This window comes from Scophthalmus maximus, chromosome 2, assembly GCF_022379125.1.
Source record: "Scophthalmus maximus strain ysfricsl-2021 chromosome 2, ASM2237912v1, whole genome shotgun sequence".
Taxonomy (NCBI): Eukaryota; Metazoa; Chordata; class Actinopteri; order Pleuronectiformes; family Scophthalmidae; genus Scophthalmus; species Scophthalmus maximus.
Window position 1 is genome coordinate 31420932 of NC_061516.1, and position 20637 is coordinate 31441568.

Here is a 20637-nt window from a genome sequence, read left to right on the forward strand (position 1 = left end):
CAGTGACAATTGGACTTGACTAATATTTTACTCTGAGCTTCTGTGGAGGGAGAAATAACTTCATTGGCTTCGTGTGTGGAGGCAAAGAACCAAATAATCGCTGGTCTGTGACGCATCAACACTGAAAACTACAACTTGAAACCTTGTCTGATTAGAAAATGTACATCGGACCATCAATACATCAATTTAAGACTATGTTATAAGCAATCTTGGGTATACGACCTCTTACAAATGGAAGATATTGTGTTATTACTTAGAAATTATTCCAATTTTAAAAAGTTTACTATGCATTGAATTACAAGTAGAAATTACACTTTCGACTTTTTCTGGGTTTATGTGATTTTTGATTTGTCTCTAGCTTAGTTGGATTAATGTTCCCTTCAAAGGGGGACGCTATCGGGTTTTTCTTCATGTAGTGTTGATGTTAATAGCAGTGGCCTCATTGTTTCCTTCTGTCATCTTGCCTATATATCTCCTACACAATGTTGCATGCCTGTTAGCTTGTTAAACAGTAACCTCTGCGGTGTCCATGTTGTCGTTGCCTAGCAGCTGTGTTTTCATGACTTAATGCCAAACATACAGTTTGCACAACTTTGTGTTGCAACCAGGGGCTCACAAGTTCCATATGAAGGTAGGATTAGACCAAAAAAACCACACAACCCTAAAGGCTAGCTGAGTAATTCTGCTAGCTAATGTGCCAATGTTTCTAACATTAATGAATGCTGTGGTTAGGAATTCATGAAATAATAAATATTTTTTGTTGCCAATTGAAATTGCAATACAGATAGCAATGGTCCTCTGGCTGGAAAATCTTGTCAGCTAAGCTAAACAGTCTGTCCGAGTTATTTCTGCAAAATTATTAGTCAAATAATCTGTGTTGTTTTCATTTATATAAATGAATAAAATAATATCCAGTCATTCATCTCATGCCTCACCATTAGTATTTCCTCTCTCAGTAAATTAGTTAAAATGCACATACTGCATGGTGATGATTAAAAAGACCATAATTATTAATGTTTTAATAATCTCTACAGATTCACATTTTACAACAGCTGAAACTTCTAAAAATGTAGCATATGAAGCATGCTGGCACATCTGCCTCAAAATAAACAAGCAAGAGAAAGCAGCCAGATCATTAGTTGAGCACGCCAATCAGCTGATGGAGACGTGGCCTCATCACATTCTGTATTCGCCACTCAGTTGTTCTCCAGGAGGAAGGCTGTAAATTAAACCAGGGCTGTTTCAGAACCAGCGCAGCAGGCAGGACCGAGGACCACCCTGCTCCATGCCAACAGGTAGCAGCAGCTAGAAAGGACCTGATGTTTTATGCATTAGCGACAGTGTGGCGGCAACTGTAACCGCCGACTGGAGCAGCTGTTAAGCTGCTGACGCTGAAAAAAAGAATAGTGAGGAGGTGCCTCGGTGTGAAAGGCGTCACCATGATGTGCTCCCTACAGAATCTGGACCAGATGTTCAGCAGTTGAACCTGCTAGATTATCTCAATACCCATCAACAAGTTATTCTATGCTATGGCAGGTTTTTTCTTTTTTTCCCCCTGAATTTAAAATGAACAAAATCTTCAATTTACGACTGGCATTCTAATGGTATGATAGTATTGATTTGCTAGAGTGAGTACAGCAGGACCATGAGGCTATAAAGCAATAACATTGAAAGAATTTAGTTAGCCTCCTGGAGAGGCAGTTAACTTCTGAGAGTAGGAAATTAGTCCTCACAGGGAAAAGTTGTTTTTTTATTTATTTATATTATATGGTCAAGAGGAACTAAATGAAAGTAATTTACAGAGATAATATGTTTACTGCATTAAATCAGCTGCAGATCGACCTCATTTCCAATGTGTGAATTTCTCCATTTATCTATTTAAATTCACAACCTGTTTTGGAAATCACATGGAAGAACAACAATGCTTTCTGGAAATTCAGTAGATGTGAACTTCATGATGACCTTTAGCTTTGGGTTAAAGTGTTCCGAGGGTCAAGCCCTTTCGGAGCCTGACCTTTCCACTGAAAAATTGCTAAAGGACTGAAGGTGAAGGAAATGTGAAGATAAATTGTTATTTCTACTCGGAAACAATATCTGGTCGAGGTTTATTGGTATTAAACTTTGTTGGCAAAGTTTCAACCTTGTCCATTCAGAGACATGAAACCGGGTCCTCCTGTTGGTACAACCACAGCCATGATCTACTCCTAATATGGGCAAATTGACTTCTTCACTATATTAATATTCACAGTACTAACATTGTTAAGGGCTTGGAATTAACTGTTTGCTGGCCCTTCCCCAAGCAGCAACTATTCCGTCATAGCCTAGCAACCCGTAAGTGGGCACAGCAGGCCTGGCAAGCAATGGATTTTTTTATTAAAACCTTTATTAAAACATTAACTGCTGTGAATTTGTATTTAATTTATTAAAAAACAATTTCACACACGCCAAAAAAACTGATGACGAAGTTTTTTGAAATTACATAGTAAATGTATCCATACTTACTTTATATTACATGATATTGTAAAACAGTTGGATTTCCCCAACCAGTTACCTGTTTTTCGTATCCCTCCGTCTGCAGGACAGGTGTAGTCACTCGCAGCGAGCAGGAAGCACGTGCCCCCACTCCGACGGTCCTGTTCCCTGGTACTGGACCGTCGCATGGGGACCCTCTCCTCTGGAGACATGGTCAGGTCACTGCCCCCACTGCAGTCTGCTGACAGAACTGTGAACAAGAAACAACAGGTTACACAGATGAAAGTGACATGTATCTGTCAAGCTTTGAATCCTCAACTTGTAAAACTAAACAGCAACATGTCTCAACAGCAAAAAGCCTTCTGGAATGTACTAACAATGCCACACAGCTTAAATTACTAAATCATTTTACTAACCCTTCACTCCCTTCTTCCTTCCAGTATGGCTTTTAACCATGTACATTTTTAAAGTTGGTAACATTTCTATGGTAACAACAACTTTTTGGGGTGGGAATATGATTTGCATAACCCCTTAAGGTCATATGTCATAAGTTTAAGGTCAATCTGATGACTTTTATTGAGATTTTGGTGAATGTAAATTAATGCGAATTTACTGGACTACTCTAGAGAAGCCTCATGTTGATTACAAAAAATTACTTGAATTTATATAGAAATCATCGTTAAGTACAGAATCAAATAGAGCTACAAAGTCTTAAAGACAGGTCCATATTTAAAAGTAACAAAAGTATAATTTGCATACTACTTGAGCATACTGCTGATAAAGATACACTAAGATCAAGGGAGGAGCTTAAGCTTAAAATAATGTGCGATTTTACCAGATATGACATCATACATTAGCGTGTTTCTAATTTGCGCTTCAAAGAATAAGAAATAAGAGTGGCAAAATATGTTGAATAACTCCCTCCATGAATAAAAAAACCAAACCTTAAATATCACAAAATTTAAAGGGGTATCACAAAATGTTATATTTATTCATTTCCAGGTAATGATTTTCACATTCAACTTAAGATGATTTGTCTCTCCCGATTTGCCTAGAATAAAAAAGACCACCCTCCAAATTCTTTCAATGTCACATGTACACAGCTTTAACATATGGAGAAATCAAATGCTTCTAAAGATCAAATGTACAGTATGTAACATGGAACTTTTCACATTGCAACATAAACATGAGATAATCTAAAGGACACTGAAGAGGAAAGTAACCTCTCATACTGTGTATTTGAAATCTCTTCTAAGGAAATCATTCGGGCTACTAAACCAGATTGACTCTGTTTGTGCATTCACTTGAGGCTTGAATTATTCTATGCTTATTAAATGGAAGGTTCTGAGACCTAATAAACAAGTAGACTGTGAGGAGCCTAGAGTGCACACCTACCCTCAGGAATTTCTGCATTCGAATTCAAAGAAAGCCAGCATATACAGAGGTCGACTCTAATTTCCATCGATATCAGATGTGTCAGAGTAAATTACTGACATAGGCCTAGAGGGAAAACCAGCCACCTACGGTTTTAACAGCAAACTTGGACACAAGGTCTGTGAATTCTTATCAGCATGAGCTATTTGTCACAACCATCTCCTACTCTCATTGCCACTTGTGTTGCCATCCTTATCATTGTGGCATCCAGAGATGAAGTCTAGAAAGAAACAGGACTCAGTCTTCTGTGACGAAGCTGCTGTTGTGCTTAAGTCTCAGGGGGCACTGACCACTGCTGTCTACCTGAGATGAGTTGCTGTCCCTTCATGAATAATGCCCTTCGGAATAATGTGAACTTTCCCACTGAGGAGTGGTTGATTATAATTTTCTGCCTCAAATGGCCTTGCTCTGACCACTTGGTCTTACCTGAGCGGTTGCGTTCTAGTCCCCTGCTCCCTTTGACGTGGCACAGGTCACCTTGAGTGCTGTTGCAGGTGGTGTTGAGATCGGCTTTGCAGTAGGAGGGTGAACCTCCCAGCACTGCCTGAGGAATGTGTTTCTTCCTTTTTTTCGGTAGCTTCTGCTTGGCCATGGCCAGGGAGTAGTACATCCCAAAGTTATTGACGATAACCGGCACAGGCATGGCTATCGTTAGCACGCCAGCTAAAGCACATAATGCGCCAACCACCATGCCTGACCATGTCTCTGGATACATGTCGCCATATCCCAGTGTAGTCATGGTTACCACTGCCCACCAGAAGCCAATGGGAATGTTCTTAAACTTGGTGTGGAGGCTAGCAGTGGGGTCGTTGGGCTTGGCGCCGATTCGCTCGGCATAGTAAATCATGGTGGCAAAAATTAACACTCCCAACGCCAGAAAGATGATGAGCAGCAAAAATTCATTGGTGCTGGCACGTAATGTGTGGCCCAACACCCTTAGCCCCACAAAATGACGTGTGAGCTTGAAGATACGCAGGATACGAACAAAGCGCACCACCCTGAGGAAACCCAACACATCCTTAGCCGCCTTTGAAGAAAGGCCACTCAGCCCTACCTCCAAGTAGAAAGGCAGGATAGCAACGAAGTCAATGATGTTGAGCAGGCTCTTAATAAACTCCAGCTTGACAGGGCAGAAGGTCACACGCACCAGGAACTCAATGGTGAACCAGAGGACACAAACACCCTCAACATAAGTGAGCGCAGGGTCAGTTTCAATCTCATACTGGGGACCCGAGTCCGGCACACTGCTGTTCGGCATCAGCTCAGTCTTGTTGATGATAGTGTTAAAGGCTTCATGAGTCTCCAGGCAGAAGGTGGTGATGGAGACCAGGATGAAGAACAACGATGCAAATGCAATAAACTACAAGAGAAGAAAACAGAAAAAGAGGGAAATGGATGTTATTGTCAATGCATCCTTAACTTTTCAGGTTATTTCCAAACATGATGTTTTATACTCTGGCATCTGCAAATACAACCCCAAGATCAATCCACTCATTTACCCTTGAGGAGAGTGAACAAGTTGAATTAACTTGTATCAGTTTGAATGGACCCCAGAGAGAGGAGCAATCTATTAGCAAGAACAACAAATAAACACACACCTCCCTGTGATCCTAGAGGAAATGTGGCATGGGAAGGTAGATGCAGATTTAATTTACTGTTGCCGTTAAGTCGGGCAATTGGCAGTGAAGCAAACAGGACAGTGGTTAAAATCAATGAAGTGAGACTTCAGAATAAGTCTGTTTTGTGCTTTTGCATTTTGGACATGTGTAAACCTCATATTTGTGTTTCATCATATGATGGGGATTTATCTTCAACCCGCAGTTGTAACATGTAACCAGTCTAAACTTTCGGATGTGGACACTGTAGCTGCAATAAACCAATCCAGAAGTAAAAGCTGCCAGTAATTGTGTATGCAGATATAAATATTAAAAGCTTGTCATTAAATGGATTTTAGTTTATCCTGGACAACTTACAAAACTATGGACGCCCAGGAAAAAAAGCTAATAAGTTGACCTTGGGACTGTTTTGTCAAACTATGATTCCTAATGTGAGAAATGAATTTCCATGCTCAACTTAGTGATTGGTATTTTATTACAGAAACCAATTTCCATCTAAATTCTGGCACAACATTTTCTATTAGATGCTTGTTTTGGTAAGAAATGTGTGGCATATCGGTAAGTCCTCCTGATAAATGTGCTAATGCACTACCACAGGGTACAATGCACATTCCATCACCTTTAATACCAACTGCAACCAGGTATTTGTTGTGTAGTGCAGGTGTTGTGTGTCTCAGTTAGGTACGCAACACAGGTATTGCAATGTTCAATTGGTTAAAAATTAAAGCCATCTTTTCTCAGGTGTCCCCTTTGTTTCTAGGCAGCAGTGTCCCCAGGCAAAGTCAGCCAGTGATAGTGACCCCGAAGTAGTTCTCTTGAGTGCTATTTCCAACTTCATTCATACCTACTCCCAACATATTGGTTTACTTTATACACAACAGCTTTAGGCACGGTTATAGGGGAGAGACACTGTGATTTCATCGTTAATTTGTTGAATGGCAAAGGGAGGCAAGAGATGGAGATGGAGGGTACACTTAGAGAGAATCAAAGTCTTACCAAGAATACATAGATGTCTACCAAGACTTTGACTAATAGAAAGTTCTAGTCAATAAAACATTCTCAAGTTGCTGGAACTGAATTTACAGTATCTCATAAAAGTGAGTACACCCCTCACATTTTAAAAATATTTTATTATATCTTTTCATGGGGCAACACTGAAGAAATGACACTTTGCTACAATGTAAAGTAGTCAGTGTACAGCTTGTAAAACAGTGAAAATTTACTGTCCCCTCAAAATAACTCAACACACAGCCATTAATGTCTAAACTGCTAGCAACAAAAGTGAATACACCCCTAAGTGAAAATGTCCAAAAATGGGCCCAATTAGCCATTTTCCCTCCCCGGTGTCATGTGACTCCTTAGTGTTACAAGGTCTCAGGTGTGAATGGGGAGCATGTGTGTTAAATTTGGTGTTGTCGCTCTCACACTCTCTCAAACTGGCCACTGGAAGTTCAACTTGGCACCTCATGGCAAAGAACTCTCTGAGGATCTGAAAAAAAGAATTGTTGCTCTACATAAAGATGGCCTAGGCTATAAGACGATTGCCAACACCCTGAAACTGAGCTGCAGCATGGTGGCCAAGACCATACAGCGGTTTAACAGGACAGGTTCCACTCAGAACAGGCCTCGCCATGGTCGACCAAAGAAGTTGAGGGCACGTGCTCAGCATCATATCCAGAGGTTGTCTTTGGACAATAGATGTATGAGTGCAGAGGTTGAAGGGGTGGGGGGTCAGCCTGTCAGTGCTCAGACCATACGCCGCACACTGCATGAAATTGGTCTGCATGGCTGTCGTCCCAGAAGGAAGCCCTTTCTCAAGATGATGCACAAGAAAGTCCGCAAACTGTTTGCTGAAGACAAGCAGACTAAGGACATGGATTACTGGAATCATGTCCTGTGGTCTGATGAGACCAAGATAAACTTATTTGGTTCAGATGGTGTCAAGCGTGTGGCGGCAACCAGTTGAGGAGTACAAAGACAAGTGTGTCTTGCCTACAGTCAAGCATGGTGGTGGGAGTGTCATGGTCTGGGGCTGCATGAGTGCTGCCGGCACTGGGGGGCTACAGTTCATTGAGGGAAAAATTAATGCCAACGTGTACTGTGACATACTGAAGCCGAGCATGATCCCTTCCCTTCGGAAACTGGGCCGCAGGGCAGTATTCCAACATGATAACCACCCCAAACACACCTCCAAGACGACCACTGCCTTGCTAAAGAAGCTGAGGGTAAAGGTGAGGACTGGCCAAGCACGTCTCCAGACCTAAACCCTATCGAGCATCTGTGGGGCATCCTCAAATGGAAGGTGGAGGAGTGCAAGGTCTCTAACATCCACCAGGTCCGTGATGTCGTCATGGAGGATTCCAGTGGCAACCTGTGAAGCTCTAGTGAACTCCATGCCCAAGAGAGTTAAGGCAGTGCTGGAAAATAATGGTGGCCACACAAAATATTGACACTTTGGGCCCATTTTGGACATTTTCACTTAGGGGTGTATTCACTTTTGTTGCAAGCGGTTTTGAAATTAATGGCTGTGTGTGGAGTTATTTTGAGGGGACAGTAAATTTACACTGTTATACAAGCTGTACACTGACTTCTTTACATTGTAGCAGTGTCATATCTTCAGTGTTGTCCCATGAAAAGATATAATAAAATATTTACAAAAATGTGGGGGGTGTACTCTCTTTTGTGAGATACTGTAAGTAACTTCAGTCTTTGGGTGGCAAAATTAAAGCATCTGAATAACAGGGTTAAATGATGAGTCACGTACTGATTTTATTTTTACTTGGTTGTTTTGATCAGCCTCTGTAAAGTGTTTATAGAGCTGACATCCAGATATTCCACTTCTGTGGAAGAAACTCAGGCATAATCTTTTTTTCTGAGAGCTAGACAGCAGATTTCCACACAGCCTACTATTCTCTTTCTCTACCTTCCTCCCACGTCCCATCCACTGGTGTGCTCTGCCTACTGAGCTCTAAACAAGTTGTTTTTTACGCCCTGCCTTGGTTTTGGATTGCATGACTCACTCTCAAAATATTGCCACTATTTGGGTCACCCTGCTTCTGAACTGTGTGTGTGCATTCACTCTACAGCTGTTTGCATGCTCATCGTGGTACACTTGTCTACATTGTCCTACTAGTACAACTGTTCATCCTCCTCATTCTGACATTAATCAAATATGAAAGATGACACCTTCAGTTTTATTGGGTTACCCTACATCACTCAGAGTTACAGGACCATCAACTTTCTATATTCAAGGATCTTAAATTGACTACTTTAAATATACATTGCATGTTAACACTGAATATGCTGTCAGTCTTCTTGCATCATTGTAAGCCATCTTCATCTTAATAAAATGGACACGAACACTGTGTTATCAATGCTACTTCATAGCAGTGCTCGAAATGGAAAAAATACCAGGAGGTGCTGTCCCAAACATATATTCATTTAAATGTATAACCTGTCTAAAATTGAATTGACTTTTGTTACACTTTTTGTCTGACTTGTGTATTTGAGTATGACCAAATCTTTTCAATAATGTTCAAACTCAGATAAATCTGTAATTTTGTTCAAGCAAACTGTCCATAAGTGTTTCCCAGAGGATTTTGAGAGACTATGGATATTGGGTACAGGTAGACCGGCTGCTCCTAAAGTCAGTCCACAGAATACCGTTTTCCTCAGTCCCTCGGCCTCCTCTGGGGGTTTCCCCTCTTGTGCCTTTGGCCAATTGTTGGCTGACAGATGGAGGAAGGGTTGCCCTTGACTCCAGTGATCTTTCTCAGCGAGCTGAGCTAGTGTTTTTCCTCTTGTGATATTGTCGGCAGGGTTTGTTGCAGGGTCGACATAATGCCAGGCTGTAGGGTCAGATAGCTCTTGTATCTCTGCGACTCTGGTTCCCATGAATACCTTATACCTGCATGATTCCGACTGGTGTCAGTTGAGCACTGTGGTAGAGTCTGTCCAGTACATTACTTTCTGAATGGTCAGGGTGAGCTCTCTCTTCAGGCTGTGATGCAGGAGCTACAGAGAATGATACTGTGGCTCCATTGATGTTGCAGACTTCTCACTGTACGGAGTGCCAGGACCTTGGCGACTCCGTCAAGGCCCAGGAGGTCAGCTGCTTCCTTTAGAAGTATGGTGCGCTCTGAACTGTCATCCAGTATGGCATAAGTCTCAAGCACCTTCTTGCCACTCCGGATGATAACGCTGCACAACTTCAGTAGCACATGACTGCCGCTTGTTGGCCGGTTCAGGTACAGGGTTTCGGACGTGGTACTCACCAGACAGTTTATTTGTTCTGTCGATTTAGGCATGCCAGGTACTACTGTGCCAGGCCTATTGTTGACCTTGTGAAGAATGTCAAGGTGCTTTTGGTCACACTGTTTTCAGTTGGCATTGAGGGTGCACTTTGCTGATTCCGGCCACATCTCCAACATCTCTTGCTTGCTTTGATCCACTCCGTCTTCTGTTCCTTAGTCAATAGTTTGAAGTTGCTACCCTGATTAAAGTAGTGCTGAAAGTTGTCGCGGTAGGGGCAGTACTTCTTTGGTTCCTCTTGTACTCTCTCCTTTGCAGCTACGATTACTGCAGTCTCCAACTAATTCTGCTGGCTGCCGTGGATGATAGTGGTAGTACTCTGAAACTTGTAATCTTTGCATTGAGCTTGCTTCTCCTTACCGGCGTTGGTGCGGCACTGGAGTCCACTGGCCTGTACGTGCATCTCCTGCTCAAGACACCCGGACAGGTCAAGCAGGTTTGGTGTAGGAACGTGTACAGGGTCCGTGAATCTGTAGAAGTTATTCGTTAACTTGTTGGGCAGCTTTCCTAGAAGACGAGATACATGTGATCAGGATGGTGGAAAACAGGTGATTGATCATCTGGTCCACTTCACTGGGACCTTGCAACAGAGGGGATATTCTGTCTGATGAGGGAAGGTATCTTCAAAGCTATCGGAAGATTCAACTGAACACTCCTCGCTTGAACAGGGTTCCCCTGGGTCCTCCTGGTCACTTGGTTCCTCGGTTGCACCTTGTAGGGGTCAGAACTCGTAACCATACGGCAGCTCCGATTTGCTTTTCCTCCGTTGTTGGTCTCAATAACCACTTTTCGACGACCGCTCACTGGTTGCAGGTTTCCCGCGTCCATGATGCTTGGGACGTGGCTTTGCTTGGGCGGAAAGGCTAGCGACCATCTTCGAGAAGTTTTGTAGATTTCCTCTTGCCGGCGACAAGTTCTTTTGTCTCTGTCGGCATCAGCGGAGGCGGCCTTCCTGGGTTGCTCGTCAAGAGACTTGCGGGAGCTGGTAGGGTAGTTGACGTCATAGTCCCCGAAGCTTTGATGGTCGTTGCTCGACTTGGTGTGGACGCTCCACGCTCCGGTCTCGTTCTCTCTCATCTGTTCTGGACATCTTGGACTGTAACAGTTGCTAGGATCCGGCTCAAAGGACCAAATTGTTTGAAAGAAAGGGTTTTGGATCCAAAGGTGTGGCAATAATCACTCCAGGATGTCGGGTCAGGACACTAGAGCTGTGGTCGGGTGAGAGCGCAGACGAAAGATGGATGCGGAAGTAGTTGTGGGGTTCAGACTATTTATCTAGATGCAGTCCAGCATGCCAAATACAAGGTCATCACATTTTAGGTACAATCCGCAGGAATGGAGTCTCAAAGAAGTCTTGAATGAGTCTAACTGAGTCTAAGTCTGACGAGGATTAACCGCCTATTATATACGATGATATCCTTTGATCTCAGGAGTGGGTGTGTGCTAGATCACAGGACATACACAGAAATCTGACAAGTATAGTAAAATGCATACGGCTGTATTCGGCAGATCACTGTCTCATAACTCGAAAATACTATTACATCTAAAGAACAGAACAGTACATAGTGGCATGGCGCTTTTTTACAACCGCATTCACGACAGCACGTTCATGCAACGGCTGATTCTCCACTTCAGGGTTCCATGTACTGAGTCGAGCTTCACCGACTTTCACAAACTGTAACCTGAGTATCACGTTCACGTTATAATGCGAAACATTCACATTATTTGATGAAACTTTCACGTTATAACGTGAAAATATCCTATTATAATTTGAAAGGTCATGTTTGAAACTGAGTGCGGACAAAGAGCGGATAGTCCTAAATTGAGGATAAGGCTCATTTACGCGATGTGATGAAGTTCTACTTCATGCTGGAGTTGAGATTCTGCTGTTATTGCGCATGGTGGATCATATTGTGATAAGCGTACACTATGGAAGATTTTAATAAAGTGCATGGGGCTACTCCAGCACTTTACTGCGATGAAGTTGAAAATCACAGATTCTGACTTTCCAGATCAATAACGAACAAAGGAAACATTGTTAAAACACACGCACAATCAGAGCTAGGTACACAATGAGCTGCAGCATAATTTTCATTCAAACGACCCGAATTCCCGGCTGGTTGAATGACATGTCAGTTTAGCTAGCATTAGCCAACATGTACCAAAAAACTCAAACACATGAATGAATCATTAATGAAGTACAACGAGACAAATGCTTTGTTGTCTTCACTGGCTTTTGTTATTTTCATAGAAATACTTTCTATCTCTACTATCAATCCAATATAATATGAAAATCACACCACAAAAGCCTGACTCTAGCCTTAGAGGTTGTTTCCTTCACTATTCTGAATTTCTCTCTAACTCGCCTCTCTGTGTCTTTATCTCCATCTTCCTCTCATCACATTGGTTGAAACGAACAGAAGTTTCCTTGGGCTCAGGTACAACAAGCAGTGGTCTACAATGGCTGTTCGCATCTGCGGAGTGAGGATATATCTCCCTAGTGCACACCATCGTGTAACAGCTGAATCATGTCACATTAAACCAGCCAGACAACACCAAACACACATGCATTCACAGTACACTAACATGCAGATAGCTACATTGATACCAATTCACATACTCTCACACACACACACACACACACACACACACACACACACACACACACACACACACACACACACACACACACACACACACACACACACACACACACACACACACACACACACACACACACACACACACAAACATCCATGGTTATTTATTCATTCATTGTCTACCGCTTTATCCATTTAAGGGTCACGGGGGGCTGGATCCCAGCTAACATTGGGCGAGAGGCGGGGTTCACCCTGGACAGGTCGCCAGCCTATCGCAGGGCCACATACAGAGACAAACAACCATTCACTCTCACATTCACACCTACGGTCAATTTAGAGTCTTCAGTTTACCTAAGGGGAGGAAGCCGGAGAACCCGGAGAGAACCCACGCATACACAGAACATGCAAACTCCACACAGAAAGGCCCTGGTTGAACCGGGATTCGAACCAAGAACCTTCTTGCTGTGAGGCGAAAGCGCTAACCACTACACCACCGTGCAGCCCTGGTTATTTATGATAAACATTAAAAATGCAATGTTGCTAGTCTACCATGTGATTGCAACACGCACACGCTGCTCAACATCCTGATTTCCAGCACACTCCCTGCTCATGCTAAGTAAATCCTGTACTTACATAAAATTACTCTTTGAAGACACACAGCAGGGCGGATGTAGTACAGACCGTCCATCTCTGAACAAAGCACGCCCTAGTGTTCAGCCATATCTTTCACAATGTGTGAGGCTTTTAGTTTCTCACTAATTAATTACAGCCAAGGTGGTATAAGGTCAAACCCATGACCTTCATATCTGAATCCCAACATGTGCTGTGAAGAGCCACGTGAACATATTTCATCCGAAAAAATCATTACAACAGGCTGATTTCACTGATTACCACAAACTTCACCTACAGGAACAGGCATCATAATCTGTTATTCCCCAATGGAGGTGAGTGAATCAGCTGACGGACTGTGGAGTGGTGGTGGGTCAGTAAACTGTTAAAATAAAAGTACAATCACGGAATATATTGCCGATATGTGAAATGGGACACCCTGATAAGATAACTAGAGCTTGATAATAGGTAATCAGTATTAATGTCACTTCAGCCGGACTTTACTTTTTTAATTGTCTGTTTCCTGTTTTTGTCACACTAACTCTCATGTCATTTGAGACTCTGCCACACCCTCCTCCTGCCGATTCCATTCACCTGGCCTGCCCCACCCCCATATTCACCTGTTCCTCATCAGCTAATCCGCTCTGCAGTGTATATATACCGGTCCATTCCCTCAGTCCTCTGCCAGATTGTCTAGTGTGACTACTACTAGCTCTCCAGCATTTCGTTATTCTGATCCTGATTCTGGCTGTACCTGTTTTGACCTGCCTCTTTGGACTTTGCTTTTTGCCTGCCCCTACTGGATATGTTTTCTTCGCCAATTGACTACCTGACTTGACCTCTGCCTGACCAATAAACACTGTTTTTGCATCTGAACTGCTCTGCATCTTCTTTTGTGTCGTGCTGTTGAGTTCTTGCCTGCCATTTTGTGGAAGCCTGACAGTTAAAGACTTTTCTTCAAACTCTCTAATGATCTTTTAGTCTGTTAATCATTTTAATTTGATTCTTCCGAATGTTGGATTACTTTTGTCTTGCTGTTTTAAGTTTCCTGTTTTATCAATCCTGTTGTTTCCTGAGTTACACATGGACTAAACCAGCTACTATTATGTTGACAAAAACTTTCTTATGCAAAGTTGTGGGATAATTTCCATTTCCTGGAGACAGAACTCAGAATAAAAGATAAGCTGCTTGACAGCGTTGTCTCATGTTGCTGCCCAGGCAAAGCATATTTCGTTTATTTTTGTTATTTTGTATTTATTTCTAGCTGTCTCAGCTGCCTAATAACCCACTTCCCTGATGTCCCAGATGGTCTCAGATTCTGCAGCCATGCACGCTCCCTGGCAGGACTTGACAAACCTGCCCCGTTCTAGTCTGCCCGGAGGGTCTAGCAGCTAAGAAATCAAGTGGAGACAGGGGCAGCGGGCCATCCCTCCTGCACTGGACCTGGAAACTGTCATCCTGCCAGATGATTTAGGGGTTTGCCCTGGAACTAGGTACAGGTCTCTGGTGTTAAGCTCCACACCAAGGCCACAATTTCAATCTGAATTTGACACTTTGTGTGGTTCATTTCAGCTTTGACTGACCATCACTATTTGCATTTACCAGTATTACTGTAGTAGGCTACAATCACTTACCTGTGGCTGGCCAACTCAAACGCTCTGTTCTTGATAGAGCTCCAGAGAGAAGCACTAGAAATGAAATATAAATCTACATTGAGATGGTGTTTGGTACTTAAAACCACACATGGATTTTGCAACTCCCATTAAAACATTGGAAAAATGTGAAATCTGGGACCTTTAAGCTCAGATTTCTAACCACTTACTCAAAATTTAGGGGAAGTCTCCTCGAGGAGAGACTCGGTCATAAACATGGTTCCTTACACACATTGCTATCACATCCATGCTGTCTTACTTCTCATTAGCCAGGAATGTGCGCTACTAAGCTGGAAAGGTCATTTTCGGTACTGTAGCTCCAGCACTCACTCAGAAGGCTAAAAACAGAGTGAACCTCAGGGGTCACACATATTTCTATACATCCCTTAATCTGTTCGCACCGCAACATGTTGGATGGGCAAACCTTGGCATCCTTCAACTGAAACACACACACACACACACACACACACACGCGCGCACGCGCACCGCTCCGCTCAGGGTCTGATTCAGAAACCGCCCTGCTGGCTCAACCAATCAGAAGGCCTGCTTCCCCCACTTCCTTGGGACTGCCACCATCTGTTTGACACTATAGTGAAAGCTGTGTGCCCCGATCTGAGACCGCCATGCTGCTCCGTCCCTGTAAGCTGCCGTGACATCATCAAGCTGAGGGGAACCCGGCGGTGATAACACAGTCAAAGAGGATCTCGAACACACTCCTACATCTACAAACCAACATAAAGAAACCTGTGGGGTTTGGGGGTTGGGGCTTGTATATGTCTTGCCTTCTGTTTCTACTTGACGGCTACAAAAGTTATTTTTTCAATCTGGATTCAGGGCTTTTCCACTGTACAGTCATGAAGTCTGCGGGCTTGTTGAACTGCACGTCCACATGAACAAAGCCATCACTGTTCAGTATGCAAAGACTGCACATGTAATACCGTGTGGAGTCAGGCTTCCTTATCTAAAGGCCAATAAGGATCTCATGATACCAAAAATAAGGGATAATTATTTGAAACAAAGTGCTTTATTATTGATTAATCATTCCCTTATCCATTATAAGTTTTTAGCTAGCCAGATTGTGAAAAATAAATTAATCCTCATGACGTTTACATTGTCTGTATCTCCAGCTTTAGCCTCCATCAATGAATCATTTGACCACTGACCTTCTGAAAATGTTTGGTGTATCTGGACTACGATTCATTTATCATTAATATCCTGTTAGCAAGTATCACTGTGCACCAGAGGGACAGTTCTGACTGAGCTGGACAGTGACAGAAATGAGCTTTTGCTGTTTGGCTGATTAAAGCAAGGAACAAACAGCTGAAAATGAATTATTAGAAAGTGATACTGATATTAAATTTGTGATATGACAGATTGTTAGCATGACTTTTTGTGAGCATTATCAAATTTTAGTCTGCAAGTTAAGGGGAAATTAATTATTCTTAATGAACATAATTTTATTCTTGTTGCTACAGATCACAGTTTACCCTTCTTTTAAATGACAGCATGGCTCCTCTCTTTCAGTTTGTGTGTTTGTATGTCTCTCTCACAGACAGAGAGCTCAGCTCCAGCTGGAAGCACAAACCCCCGGGCAGAGATATCCTTCCGTCTGTTGCTCTGTCTATCGCTCAGTAGTGTTGTGTCACTTAAAAGCAGCGGCAACCCACCCCCCTCCTCCACCACCAACCCATGTTAGTGAACACACACAAGGGAGTGACAGTGATCACCCTCTTCATGACAAGAGCGTCTGTCTTTCTCTATGTACCTATCCCTTTCTGGCCTGGTAACCGATGAACTAGGTCTTAAACCAATGTCAAACTGACTCCACAGCTGATTGTATGAGTTTTGCCATCCGACCTGACCAGGTTTGAGTAGTCAGCTTCCAGACCTGCAGCAGCCCGTGACACACAGTCAATGAAGATAATAATGTACTTTGAAACTCTCCGTGCTCAATATCAACAATTTGAGTCAAAAACCTCAGTCGTGACTCCTGAGTCATAACTGAGTCAAACCTGAACACAGACACAACAGATTCAGTGTGATTTACCCTTTCAGAAGAAAACACTATGTCGATGTCCATTGACAGAACACATGCATAAAGCTGCTAAGAAATCATGAAAGAGAATCATAATGTTTTTTTTGAGTATCAGTAATACAGTGATAGTTGTATTACAATTACTAACACGTATAGGCTAAAATATGAGAGTTGGTGGTCTACATCTTGAGGCATAATGTTTAACTTTCTAACCATTTAATCAGAACGCCCATCTTTTCCTAACCACTCCACACAGAGGACCAGTGTCCACTCATCTGAAAATAATCCAGGCAACAATCACATTCCCTCAAAATGTATCTGGCAAAACAAATTATTTGTATTTCGTCGCATATTCTATTCTATTTATATATTCTATATTCTATTTATTCAAACATGTTAAAGATTATAATACACCCTCCTCCAACTCATTTGCATCCAGAAACATACTGACATCTGTTGTCACATGTCTACATGGCAGCTTTTCCTGTAGTCTTTGTCACCTGCATGCTTCTGAGGAGAAGTGATGAAAGACACACAAACAGTGACACTCACTCCCACACACTTTATTAATAGCTCTAAATCCCTGGGGCAACAACCTAATACAGTATCTTCAGTGTGTATATTTCGTCTTTTGAAGAAACATGGATATTCAACAGTGACACAGGAAAGTACAAAATCAGGGACATCAATATTCCAAAATTGCAAAGCAGCAAGAAACAATGGCTTTTAACTTTGTGAATCTGAATCTCACAATAGTAAATTATGTTTTTCAATAATGTTGCAGACAACACCTAAGTCAATAATAGCAGTTTTTTGGTTTTAATGTTTGCCAGCCAGACAGATCTGATTCACTTCTTTGACCTTTGCAGTGTGAATGAAGGAGAAAGAGCCTGACGTGTCTTTATGTTTATTTATGCTGTTTTCTTCTGATGCGCTCATTGTAATTCACTCTGGAAAGGACAGTCTGCTAAATATGTGCCATGCAAATCAAGTGTATGCTATTGAAGAGAGGACCATGAGCTTCAGAAAGCCTAACATGCTGCATATGTTTTTTTTAGAGATCTTGAATTCCAGCCTGGACTTTAAACCAAAATGTGTATTTGAAATGATGGACCTCCTACGGGTCCTGTGGGGTTAGAGAAGCTTCCCCCAGAGTCCTGGGCCATTAGCTTTATACACATGCAGTATATCTACTTAGGCATGCCGTGTGATAAGTGAGCCGGCCTGTAGGAGGAGAACAGTGCATGCTGGGAAACAGACATGGTGTCTGCCTTTGCAAATTCTGTCACATCAAGGTCCCCATTCTAAAATTAAAAAGCGGTTAAATCAACATTAGGCAGTGTAGTTAGCTGAATGGCTCATTTAAAGACCATCGTAGAGCATACATAATTAAACCAACAAGTAATTGATTTCCATCTCAGCCTGATTCTATAGAGACTAGGCTGGATGATATTTATTTTATTAAATAAAGTGGGATAGAAATAAACCCAGTGCCTGGGAGGACAGTGACGAGTCCCAGGGAAGATCCCAATTTAACACCATGTTTTTGTCAGATACGGGCTGCACTTTCTTTTCTTTTTTTTGTTCTTGATCAGCTCCCGCCATGGAAACGACACCTTTTCCCTTTTTTTGACAGCTCAAGATGGTGAATCGCACGTGTGAAGAGAGAAAGAGGCAGAGAGAGGAGGGAGGACAAACGGGAGGCGGGGAGGCAGCCGAGGGGAACAATGAATGGTGGAACTCCTTGGCAGGGAAAAGGGTTTCCCCATCTTTCTCACTCCCTGGCTCCCTTTTCACGAACGAGATGAAATAATTGCTTTTTGTTGTTGCTGTTTTCAGTAGAGACAGATGACAAAACAAGAGCAGGGTGTGCTGTCACTCATTCAACTAAAAGAATGGGTTTTGTCACTAATTTAGAATCAACAACTGACAGAGGAAGGATACGAGCGGGCACCCCCGAAAACAGATCCCCGACGCCTAAACGAAGAAAGAACAAAAACACAGAAGCGTTTCCGCGTGCCAGGAGGATCTTCTGTTCCCCTGGTTGTCGTCCGTCACCACCTCCCCCGCTCACACACACACACACACACACACACACACACACACACACATTTCTTACCCATCCTCATTGTACTCGGCTCATTGTGACATGGCAGCCGGCTCACTCGGGGAACCCTTCTAAACCCGTCGCTTCTGGCAACCAACCAGATGCTGGGGCTGAAAATAGCCTATCAAAAGTTTCCAGGCGTTACGATTTGATCGTCACGTTAAGTCAGTGAAGTCGGTGCTGGGGGGGTGCTGAGCCAGAGACAGACAAATCCATGCCAGCCACTGTTGTCTTCATTCACACAGAGGAAAGGAAAGGAAACTCCATTTTGCCATCACAGACACTAGACACTGGACAAAGAACTGTTTTATATAGTTGAGCTTTATAAGTAATGAATCAATATTCATCTTCAATGTACTAGTATTTGTCTAATACTCTCTAATTTTTAAATACAAATTGGATGATATAATAACACATAATTACACCAATAGGGAATAAAATGAGAATTTTGCACTGTTAGTGTTTATTATGGAGGAAGAGGTGTCAGTAGCTGTAGAACAAATAGTTTGAACTGATATAAATTCATATTTTGGCATAAAAATATATGATAAAGTATTACTATCTTCACAACACATTAATAGTGACAGCCAGTGTAAGGATGTGGCATGGGGATTGGATTTAAATATCTGTGAACCCCTCTGCTGCCAGCTATGAACTGAGCAAAACAGATGAGCACTCATCAAAACTACAGAAAATGGGTTTAAGTGTCTGTTCCCTGCATTTTCGTATTTTCTGTCAATTGAAAAATTCTCCTCTGCATTTGCTGACTGTCAAAACTTGTCCCTAAAAAGACTGCCTGGTAGAAATCAAAGAATTGAAGAGATTAAAGCTTATTGTCACTGGAAATAAAACAAAAGCCGTATTCAACCTCACCAGTCAGACTAAAATAGTGCCGCTTGAGTACCCACGGAGACGAGGATTCTAAATATAACCAGCACGCTTCTCCCTCACTGCCGCTCTCTGTCATCTGTTTATCTGCCCATCAATATTGCAAGGCTTTGCCCATGTCTCAGACGTGCCATCGACTCATGGAAGCCGGTGTTCATGAGAGCATGTCTGCGGTATAGAAGCATACATATTAGCAGTGACTATGCTGATGTATAATCACCAGGGCATGACAGGTCTGAGCTGAGCGGTCTCTGAGTGTGGTGGTTTGTATGGAGCTCTCAAACCAGATCTGTGAGTGCGGCTCGTTGGTGTAGAATAAGATTCTCCCTCTGGGTGCGAGAGGTCCTGGACGAGCCCTTTGAAACATCTTTGACATCTCTCCCGACATGTGGAATGGAAAGTTCAAGATACGTACCACAGACTTTAATTCTGGGCCCTGAATGTAACCTGCCTCGATGCTGCGACTGTAAGTTTAATTACATTTAAATGAATGTAATGTAATGATTACAATTGAGTTAAAAAAGATGATACTTTGACCTTTGATCAGTTAAAGCTCATTTTCAAGCTCTGTCATTATCCTGTTTCTAGGTCTTAGTAGACATTTAACCAGTTGTCTAGTCACCACTTTACCGATGCAGCATTTCCAACTTCCCTTTCCACATTCCCCCCTTTTTTGAAACATATTTCCTTTTCCGAAGCACATTTTTCTCAACTCAACTTATTTCCTCTTCTCCACCACATGTCCAATGTTTCTGAGGCATATTCAGACACTCACAACCCCTAAACAAAAAGAGTCAAACCGTCCTAAATGTTGGGACATTGGGATTTCATTTTTTTGGGATTGCACCAGAATTTGACAAAAGCAGACAGGCAGTTTTTATCCCTTCTATAATAAATATCACTGAGGGACTGC

General features: G+C 42.5%; 1 protein-coding gene across 4 annotated transcripts in view; it reads right to left on the bottom strand.

Annotated features, from left to right (window-relative positions):
• kcnc2 (potassium voltage-gated channel, Shaw-related subfamily, member 2) overlaps positions 1-20637 on the bottom strand; it is a 77698-nt gene that overhangs the window by 3936 nt on the left and 53125 nt on the right. For all 4 annotated transcript variants that reach the window (XR_004790152.2, XM_035625509.2, XM_035625508.2 and 1 more), the window contains exons 2-3: positions 4333-5266; positions 2552-2722 (exon numbers count right to left, since the gene is read on the bottom strand). Coding sequence is in view for 3 of the 4 variants with exons in the window: in XM_035625509.2 (XP_035481402.1) it covers positions 2552-2722; positions 4333-5266 (1105 nt within the window). In the remaining variant the exon portion in view is untranslated. The remainder of the gene's footprint in view (positions 1-2551; positions 2723-4332; positions 5267-20637) is intronic.